We start from the raw sequence: 23,503 nt of genomic DNA on the forward strand, positions 1-23,503 counted from the left end.
ATGTGGGCGTCATACTTGGCGCCAGTTTTTTTTACATTATTTAAGTCTCACTTTTTAGTTGCTTCTGGTTTCTAGAGGCTTGTTCTGTTTGCATTTTTTCCCATTCTTGAAACTGTCATTTAAGGAATTTGATAATTTTGCTTTATATGTTGTTTTTCTATTACATATTGCAAGATATTACAAAAACTGTTCCTGTATCAGAAAATACTGTTGGATTCCTGATGACTGATATCAGTCCTACCAAAGCTAAGTTAATTTATTTTAATGTTATGAATTTTATCTTTAGCTATGGTTTGTAATAAGTTATCATGATAAACTTTTACATGCAGAGTCCATTAGTATTTATGCATTATCTATTGCTATTCTTTTTACATCTAATGTACAAGATATACCTAGGAATCTATGAGAATGTTTTTCTGATTCTATCCTAAAGGCTTTGTCTAACATCCCGCCTTCTAATAAAATTTATAGATCTTTTTTAAACTTCTCATTTAGTTGATGAATTTTTAAATGACCGACAACATACTGAATTATCCTTCTCTGATGATGTTTTTTCTCATTTAGAATATACTTCATCAGATATTTGACACTAACAAATCTACTTTTTTATTTTTAAATAGAGTACATTCGTTTTTGAAAAGGTGTTGATTATATTGCATATTGAGGAGTCTAGTTCTTTTGATTTAAGACTAGCTAACATTTAAATTCTGCTCATTAACCTCCTGTGGTTTCTTCAGAGGTTTTTTTCCCAGTTCATGATACTAGGGAATGGAATAGGCCTGGGACTTCTTTTATTCCTTCTTTAAGGTTTTTAAATTGTATCCTTTGCCGGCAGTTAGTTTAAAGTTTTGAGGAAGTTCCCCAAAGTTAATGGGGCTAGCTCTACTCTTGCTAAACATACTACTATTCCTATAGAAAATAGTATTTATTTTTTTCCTTCAGATGGGAAACTTGTATCTTATTTAAGGAAAATTATTTTATTTCAGGTCCTTTTCTTAGGCCTGCAATTTATTTGGCTGATGTTGCAAATGCTTCAACTTTCTGGTTGGATACTTTAGTGCAACAAGTATCGGATTATGATTTGTTTTAGCATTGTTAAGTTGATCAACATGCTAATAATTTAATTTGTGTCGTCATTTTTTTGATATTTTCACAATTGAGGTTTAATCTATGTCTTTAGCTATTTTTAGCTAGAAGAACTTTGAGACTTAATCTTGGAATGCTAATTTGATTTCTAAAATTCATATTTCTTTTTTTCCAATGTAATCAATTATTTGGTTCACAATTGGATTCAATTTTTTCCAACTGTTACTCTGGGGAAGGGAGTTTTTTGTTGCTTCAAGATTGAGTTCTAAGAGTAAATCTTAAGCTTATATTAGTTTGTTCTTAATAAGGAACGGAATCCTAATTCTTCCCCAAGTAACATGTTTATAATTGGAAGCTTTCTTCAACATGGAATGAATTTAAGCTATTTAAAAGATCAAAGTCAGCCCCCTAAATTTGCATGTAGGTGCGGTTTTTTATTCCAGCTTAGCTGGTAATGGGCAGGTTTTGACTTTTTTTAAATTTGTTTGGTTCAATTCGGTCCAAACTTCTTAGATTGGGGTACTGAATAGGATTCAGAGTAAAACCGCCTGTGAGAAGTTTTTTTCTCTCTAGCATATTCCAGCTATTCTAGTAAAGGCTCACACTTTTCTGAAGTATGTTTCAGACCTGTATGTGTTGGGTACTTGTGAGGCGTGGCTGGTGACCCGTTGGGGTCTCAAGGCGCTGCTCAGACCTGGAGTTATCTGGGGTATTCATACCAGTTCCATTTCAGGAACAGGGTTTGGGGTTTTGTTCAAAACTATTCATTGTCCCAAAGATAGAAAATCTTTTTGATTTGTCATATAAGAGTTCCTTCTTTCATAATGGTGTTTATATGGTCTATTCTGCCTTTTTGGTCAGTAAGGGCATTATTTGTTTACAATAGATACAATAGATGCATATCTTCTTCTGTTTTCATTCAGATTATTTTCATTTTCTGAGATTCTCTTTTTTTTGACAAGCATTACCAATTTGTTGCTTTTCCTTCTGGTCTAGCGACAGCTCTGAGAATCTTTTCAAGGTTCTCAGTGTTTCCTTATTTGGACAATCTCATGGTACTGGCTCAGTCTTTTCGTTCTGCAGAATCTCATACGATTCAACTTTTGTTGTTTCTTCTAAAACATGGTTGGAGGATCTTTTTATCAAAAGATCCTTGGTTGCTCAGACAAGGGTCACCTTTTTTAGGTTTCCAGATAGATTGTGTCAATGTCTTTGTCTAGCAGACAGGAGACAATTATATTGGGTTCAGTTTGTCGGAACCTTCAGTCTCTATTATTTCCTTCAGTAGCTATATGCATGGAAGTTTTAGGTTTCATGCCTGCATCATTGGATTCAATTCCCTTTGCATTAATGGTGCAGGGATTCTAGGATATCATTTTAATTATCTTTGAATTCCAATGTTCAACTATCTTTGACTTGGTGGTTAGATCACCATCATATAGTTCTACGGGTCTCTTCGATTCATCCAACCTGGACCTTGATCACTACAGATGCGAGTCTTTTAGGTTGGGAGGCTGTCTGGGGATCTCTGTCAGCACAAGGGGTTTGGAAATCTCAGGAGGCGAGATTACCATTCAATATTTTGGAACTCCGTGCATTCTCAGAGTTCGTCAGTTTTGGCTTCTTTTTGAAGAGAGAGACGTTATTGTTTTTCAGACAGACAATGTCACAACTGTGGTGTATGTCAATCATCAGGGTGGGACTCTCAGTTCTTAGACTGTGAAAGAAGTATCTCGGATACTTGCTTGGGCTAAATCCAGCTCCTGTCTAATTTCTGCGGTCCATATCCCAGGTTGAGACAATTGGGAAGCGGATTATCTCTGTCAATCAAGCTTTACATCCGGGAGAATGGTCTCTTTATCCAGATGTGTTTTTTTTTTTTCTTTCAAATTGTTCTGATGTGAGGGTTTCCAGTAATAGTTCTGATGGCATCTCATCTAAACAAGAAAACTTCCCAGGTACCTATTCAGGTCCGGGGATCCTCAGGCGGAAACAGTGTATGCATTGACACTTCCTTGGAGTTATCAATCTGCCTATATTTTTGCTCCTTCTGGTTCTTCTTTTTAAGAGTGATTTTTCAAAATCATCATGGAGCAATAGTTTGTGCTGCTGGTGGCTCCAGCATGACCGCTCAGGTTTTGGTATATGGTTCTTGTTCGGATGTCCAGTTGCCAACCTTGGTCACTTCCATTTAGGCCAGACTTTATATCTTAAGATTCGTTTTTTCCTTCAGGAAATCAAATTATTAAATTTGATGGTATGGAAATTAAAACGCTTAGTGCTTAGTCATAGAGGTTTCTCTGACTCAGTGATTAATACTATGTTGCAGGTTCGTAAATCTGCGTCTAGAAAGATTTATTATCGAGTTTGGAAGACTTACATCTTATGATGCTCTTCTCATAATTTCTCTTGGCATTCTTTTAGAATTCCTAGGATTTTATAGTTTCTTCATAAGGTTTTGTCTGCAAGTTCCTTGAAAGGACAAATCTCTGCTCTTTCTGTGCTGTTTCAGAGAAAAAATTGCTAATTTTTCTGATATTCATTGTTTTGTTCAGGCTTTGGTTCGTATCAAGCCTGTCATTAAGCCAATTTCTCCTCCTTGGAGTCTTAATTTGGTTCTGAGGGCTTAACAGGCTCTTCCGTTTGAGCATATGCATTCTTTGGACATTGAATTACTTTCATGGAAAGTATTGTTCCTTTTGGCCATCTCTTCTGCTAGAAGAGTTTTTGAATTATCTGCTCTTTCTTGTGAGTCTCCTTTTCTGATTTTTCATCAGGATAAGGTGGTTTTGCTGTCTTTATTAAAATTTTTACCTCAAGTTGTGAATTCTAACAACATTAATAGAGGAATTATTGTTCCTTCCTTGTGTCCTAAATCCTAAGAATTCTTTGGAAAGATCCTTACATTCTTTGGATGTGGTCAGAGTTTTGAAATATTATGTTGAAGCTACTAAGATTTCAGAAAGACTTCTAGTCTATTTGTTATCTTTTCTGGTTTTAGGAAAGGTCAGAAGGCTTCTGCCATTTCTTTGGCGTCTTGGTTAAAGCTTTTGATTCGTCATGCTTATGTGGAGTCGGGTAAATCCCCGCCTCAAAGGATTACGGCTCATTCTACTAGGTCAGTTTCTACTTCCTGGGCTTTTAAGAATGAAGCTTCTGTTGATCAGATTTGCAAAGCAGCAACTTGGTCTTCTTTACATACTTTTACTAAATTCTACCATTTAGATGTTTTTTCTTCTTCAGAAGCAGTTTTTGGTAGAAAAGTACTTCAGGCAGCTGTTTCAGTCTGATTCTTCTGCTTATAATTTCAGTTTTTTTCATTATAAAGATTAAAACTTTTGATTTGGGTTGTGGATTGTTTTTTCAGAGGAATTGGCTGTCTTTATTTTATCCCTCCCTCTCTAGTGACTCTTGCGTGGAGTTCCACATCTTGAGTATTTGCTATCCCTTACGTCACTAGCTCATGGACTCTTGCCAATTACATGAAAGAAAACATAATTTATGTAAGAACTTACCTGATAAATTTATTTCTTTCATATTGGCAAGAGTCCATGAGACCCACCCTTTTTTGTGGTGGTTATGATTTTTTTATAAAGCACAATTATTCCAATTCCTTGTTGATGCTTTCGCTCCTTTCTTATCACCCCACTTCTTGGCTATTCGTTAAACTGAATTGTGGGTGTGGTGAGGGGTGTAATTTATAGGCATTTTGAGGTTTGGGAAACTTTGTCCCTCCTGGTAGGAATGTATATCCCATACGTCACTAGCTCATGGACTCTTGCCAATATGAAAGAAATGAATTTATCAGGTAAGTTCTTACATAAATTATGTTTTTTAAACATCTTTCTAATTTACTTCTATTATCTAATCTGCTTAATTCTCTTGATATCCTTTGCTGAAAGGCATATCTAGATAGGCTCAGTAGCACTTGATTGGTGGCTGCACATAGATGCATCGTGTGATTGGCTCAACCATGTGCATTGCGATTTTGCAGCAAAGGATATCTAAAGAATGAAGCAAATTAGATAATAGAAGTAAATTGGGATGTTGTTTAAAACTGGATTCTCTATCTGAATCATGAAAGACAATTTTGGGTTTAATGTCATTTTAACCCCTTCACAACCAAGGACGTGCCAGGAACGTCCTACAAAAAAATACCCTTAACGACCAAGGACGTTCCTGGCACGTCCTCAGGGGTTTCAAGCGGCTGGAAGCGATCCTGTTCACTTCCAGCCGCTTTCAAGGTATTGCCGTGATGGCTCGATATTGCAATACCTTTTTTGGCACACCGATGCAGAGAGAGCCACTCTGTGGCCCTCTCTGCATCGGCCAGCGATGGTGCCGATCATTGGTGGGTGGGAGCATCTGCAGGGAGGCGGCCCTTCGCTGGCTAACTTCCGGTCAGCAGTGTCGGATCAGTCCCTGGTGCGTGCGGGAGTGGGCGGGGTGGGGGGTATTGAGGGGGAAGCTACACTACAGCTGCCAGTACCCAAGATGGCACCAAATAATGAGAGGGGGAAGGGTTTAGAAAGCTGTTTGGGGGGGCTCAGGGAGGTTGGATGGTAAGGGGGGATCCTACACTGCAGAAAGTATATAAATTTAAAAAAAAAAAAAAAAAACACAAACTTTTTTTTTTATATACTGGCAGACTTTCTGCCAGTACTTAAGATGGCGGGGACAATTGTGGGGTGGGGGAGGGAAAATAGCTAAAATGAACCCTTTACGCTCCCTACAAGCTACCCAATTAACCCGGTCACTGCTGAGCATAATACAAGTGTGGTGTGAGCGGCATTTAGCAGCCTTCTAATCACCAAAAAGCTATGCTAAAGCCATATATATATCTGCTATTTCTGAACAAAGGGGATCCCAGAGAAGCATTTACAACCATTTGTGCCATAATTGCACAAGATGTTTGTAAATAATTTCAGTGTGAAAGTTTGTGAAAAAGTGAACATTTTTTTTATTTGAAGGCATTTAGCGGTGAAATGGTGGCATGAAATATACCAAAATGGGCCTAGATCAATACTTTGGATTGTCCACTACACTACACTAAATCTAAAATTAACCCTACGAGCTCCCTTATTAACCCCTTCACTGCTGGGCATAATACGCATGTGGTGCGCAGCGGCATTTAGCGGCCTTCTAATTACCAAAAAACAATGCCAAAGTCATATATGTCTGCTATTTGTGAACAAAGGGGATCCCAGAGAAGCATTTACAACCATTTGTGCCATAATTGCACAAGCTGTTTGTAAATAATTTCAGTGAGAAACCTAAAGTTTGTGAAAAAGTTTGTGAAAAAAAGAACGATTTTTTTTATTTGATCGCATTTGGCGGTGAAATGATGGCATGAAATATACCAAAATGGGCCTAGATCAATACTTTGGGTTGTCTACTAAAAAAATATATATATACATGTGAAGGGTTATTCAGGGATTCCTGACAGACATCAGTGTTCCAATGTAACTATCGCTAATTTTGAGGAGAAAAAATGGTTTGGAAATAGCAAAGTGCTACTTGTATTTATTGCCCTATAACTTTCGAAAAAAAGCAAAGAACACGTAAACATTGGGTATTTCTAAACACAGGACAAAATTTAGAAACTATTTAGAATGGGTGTTTCTCTTGTAAGGTGTATCCAGTCCACGGATCATCCATTACTTGTGGGATATTCTCCTTCCCAACAGGAAGTTGCAAGAGGACACCCACAGCATAGCTGCTATATAGCTCCTCCCCTAACTGCCATATCCAGTCATTCTCTTGCAGCTCTCAACAAAGATGGAGGTAGTAAGAGGAAAGTGGTGAAATATAGTTAGTTTTGTCTTCAATCAAAAGTTTATTATTTTTAAATGGTACCGGAGTTGTACTATTTTATCTCAGGCAGCATTTAGAAGAAGAATCTGCCTGCGTTTTCTATGATCTTAGCAGAAGTAACTAAGATCCACTGCTGTTCTCACATATGTCTGAGGAGTGAGGTAACTTCAGAGGGAGAATGGCGTGCAGGTTATCCTGCAATGAGGTATGTGCAATTTTTAGTTTTTCTAGGGATGGAATTGCTAGAAAATGCTGCTGATACCGGATTAATGTAAGTTAAGCCTAAATACAGTGATTTAATAGCGACTAGTATCAGGCTTACTATCAGAGATATATACTCTTATAAATGTGCAATATAAAACGTTTGCTGGCATGTTTAATCGTTTTTATATATGCTTTGGTGATAAAACTTATTGGGGCCTAGTTTTTTCCACATGGCTGGCTTGATTTTTGCCTAGAAACAGTTTCCTGAGGCTTTCCACTGTTGTAGTATGAGTGGGAGAGGCCTATTTTAGCGCTTTTTTGCGTAGTTAAAATTACAGACAGAGACATTCAGCTTCCCTCAGCAGTCCCCTGCATGCTATAGGACATCTCTGAAGGGCTCTAAAGGCTTCAAAAGTCGTTTATTGAGGAAGGTAGGGCCACAGCTGAGCGGTGGCAGTTGTTGTGACTGTTTAAAAAACGTTTAATTCGTTTTTTTTATCCGTTTTTTGCATTAAGGGGTTAATCATCCATTTGCAAGTGGGTGCAATGCTCTGCTAACCTATTACATACACTGTAAAAATTTCGTTTGAATTACTGCCTTTTTTCACTGTTTTTCAAATTTTGACAAAATTTGTTTCTCTTAAAGGCACAGTACCGTTTTTTATATTTGCTTGTTAACTTGATTTAAAGTGTTTTCCAAGCTTGCTAGTCTCATTGCTAGTCTGTATAAACATGTCTGACATAGAGGAAACTCCTTGTTCATTATGTTTAAAAGCCATGGTGGAACCCCATATGAGAATGTGTACTAAATGTATTGATTTCACTTTAAACAATAAAGATCAGCTTTTATCTTTAAAAAATTTATCACCAGAGGATTCTGACGAGGGGGAAGTTATGCCGACTAACTCTCCCCACGTGTCAGACCCTTTGACTCACGCTCAAGGGACTCACGCTCAAATGGCGCCAAGTACATCAAGGATGCCCATAGCGATTACTTTACAAGACATGGCGGCAGTCATGGATAATACACTGTCAGCGGTATTAGCCAGACTACCTGAATTTAGAGGAAAGCGTGATAACTCTGGTGTTAGGAGTAATACAGAGCATACAGACGCTTTAAGAGCCATGTCTGATACTGCCTCACAATATGCAGAAGCTGAGGAAGGAGAGCTTCAGTCTGTGGGTGATATCTCTGACTCAGGGAAACCTGATTCTGATGTTTCTACTTTCAAATTTAAGCTTGAGAACCTCCGTGTTTTGCTTAGGGAGGTTTTAGCTGCTCTGAATGACTGTGACAATTGCAGTGCCAGAGAAATTGTGTAGACTGGATAAATACTTTGCAGTGCCGGTGTGTACTGAGGTTTTTCCAATACCTAAAAGGTTTACAGAAATTATTAATAAAGAGTGGGATAGACCCGGTGTGCCGTTTTCCCCCCCTCCTATTTTTAGAAAAATGTTTCCCATAGACGCCACCACACGGGACTTATGGCAAACGGTCCCTAAGGTGGAGGGAGCAGTTTCTACTTTAGCAAAGCGTACTACTATCCCTGTCGAGGACAGTTGTGCTTTTTCAGATCCTATGGATAAAAAATTAGAGGGTTACCTTAAGAAAATGTTTATTCAACAACGTTTTATCCTGCAGCCCCTTGCATGCATTGCTCCTGTCACTGCTGCTGCGGCGTTCTGGTTTGAGTCTCTGGAAGAGGCTTTACAGACAACGACTCCTTTGGAGGACATACTTAACAAGCTTAGAGCACTTAAGCTAGCTAATTCTTTTGTTTCTGATGCCATTGTTCATTTGACTGAACTAACGGCTAAGAATTCTGGATTTGCCATCCAGGCGCGTAGGGCGCTATGGCTCAAATCTTGGTCAGCTGACATGACTTCAAAGTCTAAGGGGCAGACCCTATTCGGGCCTGGTTTGAAGGAAATTATTGCTGACATTACTGGAGGTAAAGGTCATGCCCTTCCTCAGGACAGGTCCAAATCAAGGGCCAAACAGTCTAATTTTCGTGCCTTTCGAAACTTCAAGGCAAGTGCAGCATCAACTTCCTCTGCTACAAAACAAGAGGGAACTTTTGCTCAGTCCAAGACGGCCTGGAAACCTAACCAGTCCTGGAACAAAGGCAAGCAGGCCAAAAAGCCAGCTGCTGCCTCTAAGACAGCATGAAGGAATGGCCCCCTATCCGGTAACGGATCTAGTAGGGGGCAGACTTTCTCTCTTCGCTCAGGCGTGGGCAAGAGATGTTCAGGATCCCTGGGCGTTGGAGATTATATCTCAGGGGTATCTTCTGGACTTCAAGGCTTCTCCTCCACAAGGGAGATTTCACCTTTCACGATTATCTGTCAACCAGATAAAGGAAGAGGCATTCTTACACTGTGTGCAAGACCTCCTAGTTATGGGAGTGATCCATCCAGTTCCAAAGGAGGAACAGGGACAGGGATTTTACTCAAATCTGTTTGTGGTTCCCAAAAAAGAGGGAACCTTCAGACCAATCTTGGATCTAAAGATCTTAAACAAATTCCTCAGAGTTCCATCATTCAAAATGGAAACTATTCGGACCATCCTACCTATGATCCAGGAGGGTCAATATATGACTACGGTGGATCTAAAGGATGCTTACCTTCACATTCCGATACACAAAGGTCATCATCGATTCCTAAGGTTTGCCTTTCTGGACAGGCATTACCAGTTTGTGGCTCTTCCCTTCGGGTTAGCTACAGCCCCAAGAATTTTTACAAAGGTTCTGAGGTCACTTCTGGCGGTCCTAAGGCCGCGGGGCATAGCAGTGGCCCCTTATCTAAACGACATCCTGATACAGGCATCAAATTTCCAAATTGCCAAGTCCCATACGGACATAGTTCTGGCATTTCTGAGGTCGCACGGGTGGAAAGTGAACGAGGAAAAGAGTTCTCTGTCCCCACTCACAAGAGTCTCCTTCCTAGGGACTCTGATAGATTCTGTAGAAATGAAAATTTACCTGACGGAGTCCAGGTTATCACAACTTCTAAATTCTTGCCGTGTTCTCCATTCTATTCCGCGCCCTTCGGTGGCTCAGTGCATGGAGGTAATCGGCTTAATGGTAGCGGCAATGGACATAGTTCCGTTTGCGCGCCTACATCTCAGACCGCTGCAACTATGCATGCTCAGTCAGTGGAATGGTGATTACACAGATTTGTCCCCTCTACTAAATCTGGATCAAGAGACCAGAGATTCTCTTCTCTGGTGGCTATCTCGGGTCCATCTGTCCAAAGGTATGACCTTTCGCAGGCCAGATTGGACAATTGTAACGACAGATGCCAGCCTTCTAGGTTGGGGTGCAGTCTGGAACTCCCTGAAGGCTCAGGGATCTTGGACTCAGGAGGAGAAACTCCTCCCAATAAATATTCTGGAATTGAGGGCAATATTCAATGCTCTTCAGGCTTGGCCTCAGTTAACAACCCTGAGGTTCATCAGATTTCAGTCGGACAACATCACGACTGTGGCTTACATCAACCATCAAGGGGGAACAAGGAGTTCCTTAGCGATGTTAGAAGTCTCCAAAATAATTCGCTGGGCAGAGAAACACTCTTGCCACCTATCAGCGATCCATATCCCAGGTGTAGAGAACTGGGAGGCGGATTTTCTAAGTCTTCAGACTTTTCATCCGGGGGAGTGGGAACTCCATCCGGAGGTGTTTGCACCGTTTCCTCGGCTCCCTCGACTGATTGCCAAAATCAAGCAGGAGAGAGCATCAGTGATTTTGATAGCGCCTGCGTGGCCACGCAGGACCTGGTATGCAGACCTAGTGGACATGTCATCCTTTCCACCTTGGACTCTGCCTTTGAGACGAGACCTTCTACTTCAAGGTCCTTTCAATCATTCAAATCTAATTTCTCTGAGACTGATTGCATGGAGATTGAACGCTTGATTTTATCAAAGCGTGGCGTCTCCGAGTCTGTCATTGATACCTTAATACAGGCACGAAAACCTGTTACCAGGAAAATCTACCATAAGATATGGCGTAAATATCTTTATTGGTGTGAATCCAAGAGTTACTCATGGAGTAAGGTTAGGATTCCCAGGATATTATCTTTTCTCCAAGAGGGTTTGGAGAAAGGATTATCTGCTAGTTCTTTGAAGGGACAGATCTCTGCACTGTCTATTCTTTTGCACAAGCGTCTGGCGGATGTTCCAGACGTTCAGGCGTTTTGTCAGGCGTTGGTTAGAATCAAGCCTGTGTTTAAACCTGTTGCTCCCCCATGGAGCTTAAATTTGGTTCTTAAAGTTCTTCAAGGGGTTCCGTTTGAACCTCTTCATTCCATAGATATCAAGCTTTTATCTTGGAAAGTTCTTTTTTTGATGGCTATTTCCTCGGCTCGTAGAGTCTCAGAGTTATCTGCTTTACAATGTGATTCTCCTTATCTGATTTTCCATGCAGATAAGGTAGTTCTGCAAGCAAAACCTGGGTTTTTGCCTAAGGTGGTATCTACTAAGAATATCAATCAAGAGATTGTTGTTCTATCATGTCCTAATCCTTCTTCAAAGAAGGAACGTCTTTTACATAATCTGGACGTGGTTCGTGCTTTAAAGTTTTACTTACAGGCTACTAAAGATTTTCGTCAAACATCTGCTTTGTTTGTTGTTTACTCTGGACAGAGAAGAGGTCAAAAGGCTTCGGCAACCTCTCTTTCTTTTTGGCTAAGAAGCATAATCCGCTTAGCCTATGAGACTGCTGGACAGCAGCCTCCTGAAAGGATTATAGCTCATTCTACTAGAGCTGTGGCTTCCACTTGGGCCTTTAAAAATGAGGCTTCTGTTGACCAGATTTGCAAGGCGGCGACTTGGTCTTCGCTTCATACTTTTTCCAAATTCTACAAATTTGATACTTTTGCTTCTTCGGAGGCTATTTTTGGGAGAAAGGTTTTACAGGCAGTGGTACCTTCCGTTTAAGTACCTGCCTTGTCCCTCCCTTCATCCGTGTACTTTAGCTTTGGTATTGGTATCCCACAAGTAATGGATGATCCGTGGACTGGATACACCTTACAAGAGAAAACACAATTTATGCTTACCTGATAAATTTATTTCTCTTGTGGTGTATCCAGTCCACGGCCCGCCCTGTCATTTTAAGGCAGGTCAAAATTTTAGTTTAAACTACAGTCACCACTGCACCCTATGGTTTCTCCTTTCTCGGCTTGTTTCGGTCGAATGACTGGATATGGCAGTTAGGGGAGGAGCTATATAGCAGCTCTGCTGTGGGTGTCCTCTTGCAACTTCCTGTTGGGAAGGAGAATATCCCACAAGTAATGGATGATCCGTGGACTGGATACACCACAAGAGAAATAAATTTATCAGGTAAGCATAAATTGTGTTTTTTGGTGGTTGTAGATGTGTAACAGATTTTGGGGGTCAAAGTTAGAAAAAGTGTGTTTTTTTTAAATTTTTCATCATATTTTATAAAAAAAATTATAGTAAATTATAAGATGATGAAAATAATGGTATCTTTAGAAAGTCCATTTAATGGCGAGAAAAACTGTATATAATATGTGTGGGTACAGTAAATGAGTAAAAGGAAAATTACAGCTAAACACAAACACCGCATAAATGTAAAAATAGCCTTGGTCCCAGACGGTCAACAAAAGTGGTCTGGTCACGAAGGGGTTAAGCCATATCGAGACCTCACAAGGAAAATATTAATGGCACAAAAGGAAAAAAACTAGAGGGAACATTGGTTACAGATTAGTGTGCATATATGTTGTTTCTGAGGCATGAGTTTATTGGTGAGTGTGTATCTATGTTGGGTGTGTGAGGGACATGCAATTGTGAATATTTGTTGTATGTGAAGTACACAGGTTACCAGTGAGTGTGCACATATGTTGTGTCTCAGGCATGTATTGTACAAAAACAACTTACACATGTGTATTCTCATTGTACAGGCCATATGGATGTGACGCCTTCAGATAGCTCAGCGGTTAAGCACAGAGGAGAACCGTATGTGTGTGATCAGGGGACGATTGAGGAGGATGAAGTTCCTGAAAATACTGATACAGGTGATTAGCGCATATTAATGAAAGGGAAGATTCTGTAATAAGAGAAGGAGGGGGAGGAATAAAGGAGCTAGTTCCAACATAAGCACTTTTATGTGAATTGTCTGGTAAATAGCGCAACTGCACATATTGAGGAAATCTAATACTCGTTTACCTTCATTTACTTTGGTTTCAAATTGTTTCAAGCTCAGTACATGTGTACAATTTGTGATTGTATCACATTATAATATGTATCCTATATTTTGTATAAAGTAATGGGTTAAGTAATTAATTACCTTGAAAAGTTGTGATACTATCATGTGACACATTTCTGACCAATGGTACTAAGGTTATTGGTTTAAATGCACCTGTGCTCATAACGGTCTATGAGCATCTACACAGGTATAATTATAGCACTACAGCTGCAGTAGTACTGGGTGTGTGTCACATAGACAAGCTGTGTGTGCTGATACACAGGTATAATTATAGCACTACAGCTGCAGTAATACTGGGTCTGTGTCGCATAGACAAGCTGTGTGTGCTGATACACAGGTATAATTATAGCACTACAGCTGCAGTAGTACTGGGTGTGTGTCACATAGACAGGCTGTGTGTGCTGATACACAGTATAATTATAGCACTACAGCTGCAGTAGTACTGGGTGTGAGTCACATAGACAAGCTGTGTGTGCTGATACACAGTATAATTATAGCACTACAGCTGCAGTAATACTGGGTCTGTGTCACATAGACAAGCTGTGTGTGCTGATACACAGTATAATTATAGCACTACAGCTGCAGTAGTACTGGGTCTGAGTCACATAGACAAGCTGTGTGTGCTGATACACAGGTATAATTATAGCACTACAGCTGCAGTAGTACTGGGTCTGATTCATATAGACAAGCTGTGTGTGCTGATACACAGTATAATTATAGCACTACAGCTGCAGTAGTACTGGGTCTGTGTCACATACACAAGCTGTGTGTGCTGATACACAGGTATAATTATAGCACTACAGCTGCAGTAGTACTGGGTCTGTGTCACATAGACCAGCTGTGTGTGCTGATACACAGTTATAATTATAGCACTACAGCTGCAGTAGTACTGGGTCTGTGTCACATAGACAAGCTGTGTGTGCTGATACACAGTATAATTATAGCACTACAGCTGCAGTAGTACTGGGTGTGTGTCACATAGACAAGATGTGTGTGCTGATACACAGGTATAATTATAGCACTACAGCTGCAGTAATACTGGGTCTGAGTCACATAGACAAGTTGTGTGTGCTGATACACAGGTATAATTATAGCACTACAGCTGCAGTAGTACTGGGTGTGAGTCACATAGACAAGCTGTGTGTGCTGATACACAGGTATAATTATAGCTCTACAGCTGCAGTAGTACTGGGTGTGAGTCACATAGACAAGATGTGTGTGCTGATACACAGGTATAATTATAGCACTACAGCTGCAGTAGTACTGGGTCTGTGTCACATAGACAAGATGTGTGTGCTGATACACAGGTATAATTATAGCACTACAGCTGCAGTAGTACTGGGTGTGAGTCACATAGACAAGCTGTGTGTGCTGATACACAGGTATAATTATAGCACTACAGCTGCAGTAGTACTGGGTCTGAGTCACATAGACAAGCTGTGTGTGCTGATACACAGGTATAATTATAACACTACAGCTGCAGTAGTACTGGGTGTGAGTCACATAGACAAGCTGTGTGTGCTGATACACAGGTATAATTATAGCACTACAGCTGCAGTATTACTGGGTGTGAGTCACATAGACAAGCTGTGTGTGCTGATACACAGGTATAATTATAGCACTACAGCTGCAGTAGTACTGGGTGTGAGTCACATAGACAATCTGTGTGTGCTGATACACAGTATAATTATAGCACTACAGCTGCAGTAGTTCTGGGTGTGAGTCACATAGACAAGCTGTGTGTGCTGATACACAGGTATAATTATAGCACTACAGCTGCAGTAGTACTGGGTCTGAGTCACGTAGACAAGCTGTGTGTGCTGATACACAGGTATAATTATAGCACTACAGCTGCAGTAATACTGGGTCTGAGTCACATAGACAAGTTGTGTGTGCTGATACACAGGTATAATTATAGCACTACAGCTGCAGTATTACTGGGTGTGAGTCACATAGACAAGCTGTGTGTGCTGATACACAGGTATAATTATAGCACTACAGCTGCAGTAGTACTGGGTCTGAGTCACATAGACAAGCTGTGTGTGCTGATACACAGGTATAATTATATCACTACAGCTGCAGTAATACTGGGTCTGAGTCACATAAACAAGTTGTGTGTGCTGATACACAGATATAATTATAGCACTACAGCTGCAGTAGTACTGGGTGTGAGTCACATAGACAAGCTGTGTGTGCTGATACACAGGTATAATTATAGCACTACAGCTGCAGTAGTACTGGGTCTGAGTCACATAGACAAGCTGTGTGTGCTGATACACAGGTATAATTATAGCACTACAGCTGCAGTATTACTGGGTGTGAGTCACAGCTGTGTGTGCTGATACACAGGTATAATTATAGCACTACAGCTGCAGTAGTACTGGGTGTGAGTCACATAGACAAGCTGTGTGTGCTGATACACAGTATAATTATAGCGCTACAGCTGCAGAAGTTCTGGGTGTGAGTCACATAGACAAGCTGTGTGTGCTAATACACAGTATAATTATAGCACTACAGCTGCAGTAGTACTGGGTCTGAGTCACATAGACAAGCTGTGTGTGCTGATACACAGGTATAATTATAGCACTACAGCTGCAGTAGTACTGGGTCTGTGTCACATAGACAAGCTGTGTGTGCTGATACACAGGTATAATTATAGCACTACAGCTGCAGTAGTACTGGGTCTGAGTCACATAGACAAGCTGTGTGTGCTGATACACAGGTATAATTATAGCACTACAGCTGCAGTAGTACTGGGTCTGTGTCACATAGACAAGCTGTGTGTGCTTATACACAATATAATTATAGCACTACAGCTGCTGTAGTACTGGGTCTGAGTCACATAGACAAGCTGTGTGTGCTGATACACAGGTATAATTATAGCACTACAGCTGCAGTAGTACTGGGTCTGTGTCACATAGACAAGCTGTGTGTGCTGATACACAGGTATAATTATAGCACTACAGCTGCAGTAGTACTGGGTGTGAGTCACATAGACAAGCTGTGTGTGCTTATACACAGGTATAATTATAGCACTACAGCTGCAGTAGTACTGGGTCTGAGTCACATAGACAAGCTGTGTGTGCTGATACACAGGTATAATTATAGCACTACAGCTGCAGTAGTACTGGGTCTGAGTCACATAGACAAGTTGTGTGTGCTGATACACAGGTATAATTATAGCACTACAGCTGCAGTAGTACTGGGTGTGAGTCACATAGACAAGCTGTGTGTGCTGATACACAGGTATAATTATAGCACTACAGCTGCAGTAGTACTGGGTGTGAGTCACATAGACAAGCTGTGTGTGCTGATACACAGGTATAATTATAGCACTACAGGCAGTGAGGCCTGTGTCGTGCTTCTGTTTACCTACGCTGCTAGGACTGCTGCATATTTGAACGATCCTGGGTTATAAGCAGTAAAAAGTGTTGCTCTACCTTTTTTTATATATATATAAGTAGAGGGAACCGCTAAACACTTCTATTAACGGAGTAACTGAAGTGCTCTAGGTCTGTTTCCCAGTTGGGTGCTATTCAGGACATCGCATAGCAGATTGCATTAAGATTGGAGGAGAAAGAGCCAAATAGGGCACAATACGGAAATTATGGAGGCTGTGGAAGCATGGGAGTACGCAATACAGAGCGCGATTACACAAAGCTACAAACAGCTTGAAAGAGATCTCAGCTCTTTACTCTTCACAGCGATAGGTCACCATGCTGCTTCCTCTGTGGAGCCTACTGAGCGATTTCTCCCATCAGACGCAGAACGCCTTAGTTTGGAACAGCCGACGAATCTGGAACATCTTTCCACTCGACAGTCTCCGAGTCCTGCATCTGGCCTAACCGCATCGCCGCGACTTACTGCAGGGCTCTAATGATCCTGATAGGAAGGTAACTGAATTGCCTAGCATGCAAGAGGGATCGAGTTTAGTCCCAAAGAAGCCAGGTATAGGTTCACATCTTCAACCCCTGGTCTTGGCAGGCTGTGGAGAGACCTCGCAGTCTGTAAAGATTAATACTGAGAGCAACGATTTTGGACTGCCGTTGATGGGTAGGCCTCCCTATATATTAAAGATCAAGGACTTAATTGTCTCAAGAGACCCCTATACCAAGGGATATTCCTCACAAAATAACAACACGGGAGTTACAGCAAGTCTGATATATCAGTTAGACACCTTATTAAAACGCATCAGACTGGGAATTGGATAATACCGATAAAGGGCATGAGGTTTTAACTATCCAGCCTGATGCTGAATAGACTTCACCTTATACCTTCAGATAACTTTAAATTGAGACCCTCATGTTGAAATACCAAAGGTTCTTTTATTACCATATAACTTAAGCTCATCCTCCACCTTCTTCAAAGTTTTTTTATACTTGTTTACAGTATATAACTAGGTTGTGACTATAGTTGTTTATCTCTATAAGAGGCTTCAATTTTATCATTAAAATGTTGTAAATTTGTGCTTTATACAGCAAACCTCCACCCCTTAATTATCCCAAAGTTTTTGTATGCAGGCCAGTGTTTACAAATTATGCCTAGTCCTAATCTTTTTATTATTATTATCGGTTATTTGTAGAGCGCCAACAGATTCCGCAGCGCTAATTCTGCAATATTATTCTGCATTAATGCAAAAACTCTGTTAGCACAAAATGGGGTTCAATGTATATATAGCTAGTTGTTTAAAACTATATCTGAGTATGTTTATCTCTTACATATATACTATAGATTAGAGGAATCTAACTGTGAATTTATAGAGATCCATTTTATTCTACTTTTCTTAGAGGCATGCCCTCGATATCGTAAGGTGTATTTAAGTAAACCCCCATTGCCATGAATAATTAGAATACAGTCCTCACGGTTTTGAATAAATATCCTAAAATTGCCCGGCATTCTCCCGCGCTGCCAGCGGCCCGAGGTAGTGCGGCGTGGCATGCTAAGTAATACATATTGTTACAGGCTTTTCCGAAGCTCCAAACTATGTTCACTAAGTATATACATTGCTAATGGCGGCACTGAGGATCTATTATGGTATGAGCTTATACATCCTGAGGTATAACTAGCTATAATAGCTCATATATCCCTGATGGTCACCTCCTGACTTGGTCTCACCTAAGTATTACCTTAATATCTCCCCCAACCTTGAACACTCACAGCTCTCTCTCTATCAAAAGTCTTAAAGACCTGCGCCCTGTTCCCTTCACAATTTATATTTTATTAATCCTGCTATATTCTTTCAACTAAATTCCAAGGTTCAAGAGTGACCATATTTAACATTAGAGCATCTCCTCTAAACCATTAAGAATATATAGGCCCATGAGTGGCCCTTTGAAGTATTAGAGGTGCATTTATCCCATTTATAATAGTAAAATGAGGTTCCACTTATTTGGTTCAGTAGTAGCATAATTGATAGAGATTTATTGAACTTCTGTATACGAACAGTCTTGTATCTTGTAGTCTTCTACTTGCTGTCTTGTGTGTAACGGCAAAACAATGTGTGATATACCCACTGTATATGCTATTGAACTCTTGTCTATTATTATATATTTGTACAACCTCAATAAAAACAAATTAAAACAAAAATATATATATATGACTTATCACCCTGAATACATTTGGACTATGTTATGATATTGAAGATTGAAATACATATGTTTACAAAAGAACAAAATCTATGTTACCATGTATAAATTGATAACATCATGCGTTGTATTATTGTTTTACTTCTTGGAAAATTCAATAAAAATATTTGCAAATTAGCAAAACTATACATTTTTAGAAGAAGAAAAAAACCCTGTATGGGCTATATAAATGGATATTCTACAAAACATTTATGCAGAGGAAAATCTAGTGTATAATGTCCCTTTGAGTAGGTTATATTCTGTTCCTCTCAGGCATTGATTCTTTTTTTGCAAGCACCAAAGGCAACTTCCATTGTCCCAAAACACGTTCAAAATTTAGGGTGACTAAAGGTAGTGCACCTGTATTTATTGATCACCTGCCTTGTTTATGGTTATAAATCAGCACCCTTTAAATTCAGATTAGGTAGTATAGTGAGGTGTGTGTCTCTTTAAAAATATAAATTTAGTATTTTTGTTTGTAAAATTAAAGTAAAACCAATTCTATTGTGATGGTTATTTCACTTGTTCTGTCAACAACAACAAAAAATATTTTTTTTTTTCAGAGATTATGACAATTTAACAGTGTAGTTCCCTAAAAACATATAACTAAAGGGACAGTAAACACCAGAATGTTTGTTGTTTAAAAAGGTAGATAATCCCTTTATTACCCATTCCCCAATTTTGCATAACCAACACAGTTATATAAATACACTAATTCTTACCTCTGTGATTACCTTGTATCTATGCCTCTGCAAACTGCCCCCTTATTTCAATTCTTTTGACAGACTTGCATTTTTAGCCAATCAGCGCTGACTCCTAGGAGCTTCACGTGCCTGAGCTCAATGTTATCTATATGAAACACATGAGCTAACGCCCTCTAGTGGTGAAAAACTGTCAAAATGCTTTCAGATTAGAGGCAGTCTTCAAGGTCTAAGAAATTAGCACATGAACCTCCTAGATTTAGCTTTCAACTAAGAATACCAAGAGAACAAAGCAAAATTGGTAATAAAAGTAAATTGGAAAGTTGTTTAAAATTACATGCCCTATTTAAATCATGAAAGATTTTTTTTTTACTTTACTGTCCCTTTAAGAGACAAAATATTTTAAGATTTTCTATAAATAATTCATCTGTGTACCACCAGGTAATAACCCGGTCACTGGGCTATTAAATGTGAAGGAAGAGGATGAGACAGATGACATGAATAGTCATCAGACTGAAATACATTGGTCCCTCCCTGCCGGTGAGTAGTAACACGTGAGAGTCTGCCAAGGCTGTGCGCACAGTTACTTACTGCTCTCCCTTGTAGTTTACTGTCTGGTTTATAAGCGCAGATAACAAAATAAAGCGGATCTAAAAAGTTAAGGAACAGAGCAAACATTCCAGAGTGTGGGGTTTCGGTGCTATAGTCTGTCTGGGAAATAAACAAAGTTTTTTTTTTTATGGTAAAGTTATAAAAACTAGATCATGTGATATAAAAACTGAATCTGCTTTATTTGTACAGATGAAGATAACCCTGATATAGTGAAAGTTGAGATAACAGAAGATCTGTGTGTGAGGTATCAGTTGGGAGCCTCAAATGAGGAAACCAGTGACATTATCTGTTCAGGTGAGTGTGCAGGTTTTGTATCTTAAGGGCGCAGGTTACAAGTTAGTGTTCATGTTCGTTGTGTCTGAAGGATGCAGGTTACAGGTAAAGGTGTACATGTGTTTGCAATTTTTTATTTTAGATAAGTTATTTGCTACTTCCTCTATTATTTTGCTTTATTCTGTTTATTCTGTTGCAAATGTTTGTATTGAGTAAATAAAGGCACACTTTTCCTAAATTTCAATTTGTAATATTGCTGAATACTGTATTTAACACCACAGGCCTCTGCACTAAAACCTGGGGTACACCCCCTACATTGTGTGCTCTGTTCTTTAATTTTTAACTACGATTATAACCAGAAGCAAACCTGTAAAAAGTAAGGGCTAGATTAACCCAAGAGCTTGCAATGCTTATAAAATGGGCTCTGGGACCTTTACAAATTCATCAGTCTTGCTCCCTGAACAGCCATGCCTTTCCCCTTTGGCATAGTTACTTTTTACCAGAGTCTGCATCTCTTTGCTCTTTTAGCTCCATTTCTTGGGACATGTGTGGCGGAACCAGAGGTAAAGCTCAGTTCATTCCTGTGTAGACACTCAACAGATTAAACCACTTCTGTGTATATTTACTGCTCTATTTACATTTTACATATATATTTACAGCAAGCAAATGTTACATATAACAGCTTCATTACTCAGTTATGTGTGCAGCCACCTAGCTATGCTTTTCAACAAAGGATACCTTAAACGTGGTGCAAATTAGATAATAGGAGTACATTTGAAAGTTGTTTAAAATTGTATGCTGTATCTGAACCATGAAAGAAAACATATTGGGTTTCCTGTCCTTTTAAAATCAATGTTACAATTAAACCAGTGTAGCTAAGTAGAAGGGTCAGTCAGGAAATAAGAAGAAAAAAAAAGAAAATGGTTTAAATTGTATAAGTCTGATGGGTCAGTTGAATCATATATAAGTTAGTTTTATACTTTTAATAATGAAATATGTATTGTTACATTTTGAGTTTAATGGTTCTTTATTCACGGTGGCTGGGGAAAGGTTTAGAGGTCATACCTAGTCCCAATCCCTTGCTATTAGACACTAATTCAAAACAATAATTGTTTTATTGTTTTAACCTACTCTCTTTAAAGACACCATTAAAATAGTCTGAAAAAAATATAAGTGCAACATTGATAAATAACATTACTTACATTGTTTTTCCTTCTAACAGATTATTATAATCCTAGACATGGCCAGAATGCTGATGCTTCTTGCAGTCGTTTTCAAAGTAAAAAAAGACACATGAGAAATGTATGTTCCGAATGTGGAAAATGCTTTACCAGGAAATCAAGTCTTGTTAATCATCAGAAAATCCATTCAGGAGAGAGACCATTTTCATGTTCTGAATGTGGCAAATGTTTTATAGAGAAATCAACTCTTATTAAACACCAGAGCATTCATAATGGAGAGAAAGCATATTCTTGTTCTTATTGTGGGAAATGTTTTAATCAGAAATCAACTCTTACTACACATCAGATAATTCATACAGGAGAAAAACCATTTTCATGTTCTGAATGTGGAAAAGGTTTTATTCGTAAAGCAGATTTTCAGAATCACCTGCTTATTCATGCAGGAGAGAAACCATTTTCATGTTCTGAATGTAAAAAATGTTTTATTCGGGAAGCAGATTTTCGTAATCACCAGATGATTCATACAGGAGAGAAACCATTTTCATGTTCTGAATGTGGGAAATGTTTTAACAGGAAATCAAATCTAAAAAGTCATCAGAAATCTCACACAGGAAAGAAAGCGTTTTCATGTTCTGTTTGTGGTAAAAGTTATGTTTGGAAAGGAGATCTTGTTTATCATCAGAAATATCATACAGGAGAGAAAGGATTGTCATGTTCTCAATGTGGGAAATATTTTACCTGGAAATCCGATTTTATTGCTCATCAGAAAAATCATACAGGAGAGAAATCCTTGTCATGTTCTAAATAGGTAATTGTACTTTGAGGCAACATTTCTGAGCTTAAAGGGATATTAAACCCCAAAATTTTCTTTTATAATTCAGATAGAACATACAATTTTAACAACTTTCAAATTTACTTCTATTATCCAATTTGCTTCATTCTCTTGTCATCCATTGCTGAAGAGACAGCATTGCACTACTGGCAGCTAGCTGAACACATCTAGTTATCCAATCACAAGAGAAAAATGTGTGCAGGCACCAATTAGCATCAGCTCCCACTAGTGTATGATATGTGCATATTCATTTTTAACAAGGGATACTAAGAGAACAAAGCACATTTGAAAATAGAAGTGAATTTAAAAGTGTCTTAAAATTACATGTTCTATCTGAATCATGCAAGTTTCCTATCCCTTTAACTAGTGCTTGAGAAAATATTATTTTTTTCTAGAAGCAGGTGTTTAGTCATAAAAGATACCAGACATAAAAGGGTGTGGGTTATTTGTATGTCCGGTAAACCTTATCTCCCAGCCGTATCTGGGCACAATGGGGAGAGCAGGGGGCAGTATGTGATTGGCTTTTGCATGTTTACATTTTACACTGTGTACTGTATAACAACCCTGTATCTTGACCATTAAAATTAGTTACTCTCTACTGTATTAAGCTTTGTCTGGTGTTTGTATGGGAGGGAAAGAGCTTCTTTCACTACAGAACTTAATCACTGTGGATAAGGATCACAAAGAAAGAGGGCGCCTCCTATTGCAACACTGCAAGATTGATATAATATCAAATCTTGTGATAAAATAATACTCACAAACGAAGCAGCACCAATGTGCTAATTGACACAGGCTGGGGCATCACAGTGACCCAGCTACACTGATCCTGCAGCAGGATGATGGGATCCTTGAACAGATTCCTGGGTTTTTGCTGTATATCTATGAGAGGAGCTGCTCACCATTATTCAACTGATTTCCATTATCCACCTTTGGATTGCCATATACAGATGAGTCA

General features: G+C 39.2%; 1 protein-coding gene across 2 annotated transcripts in view; it reads left to right on the forward strand.

Moving 5' to 3' along the window:
* Positions 1-23,151, forward strand: part of LOC128655601 (gastrula zinc finger protein XlCGF17.1-like) — a 48,904-nt gene extending 25,753 nt beyond the window's left edge. Inside the window, exons 3-7 of one of the 2 annotated variants that reach the window (XM_053709192.1) lie at positions 13,021-13,134; positions 20,092-20,190; positions 20,452-20,556; positions 21,064-21,098; positions 21,758-21,867. In XM_053709192.1, the coding sequence (XP_053565167.1) occupies positions 13,026-13,134; positions 20,092-20,190; positions 20,452-20,556; positions 21,064-21,098; positions 21,758-21,832 (423 nt within the window). In that variant the 5' untranslated portion in view covers positions 13,021-13,025 and the 3' untranslated portion in view covers positions 21,833-21,867. Of the gene's footprint in view, positions 1-13,020; positions 13,135-20,091; positions 20,191-20,451; positions 20,557-21,063; positions 21,099-21,757 lie in introns of both variants that reach the window. The other variant, XM_053709191.1, reaches the window with a different exon arrangement.
* Positions 23,152-23,503: the final 352 nt, after the last annotated feature.

Source organism: Bombina bombina, chromosome 4 (assembly GCF_027579735.1).
Source record: "Bombina bombina isolate aBomBom1 chromosome 4, aBomBom1.pri, whole genome shotgun sequence".
NCBI lineage: Eukaryota > Metazoa > Chordata > Amphibia > Anura > Bombinatoridae > Bombina > Bombina bombina.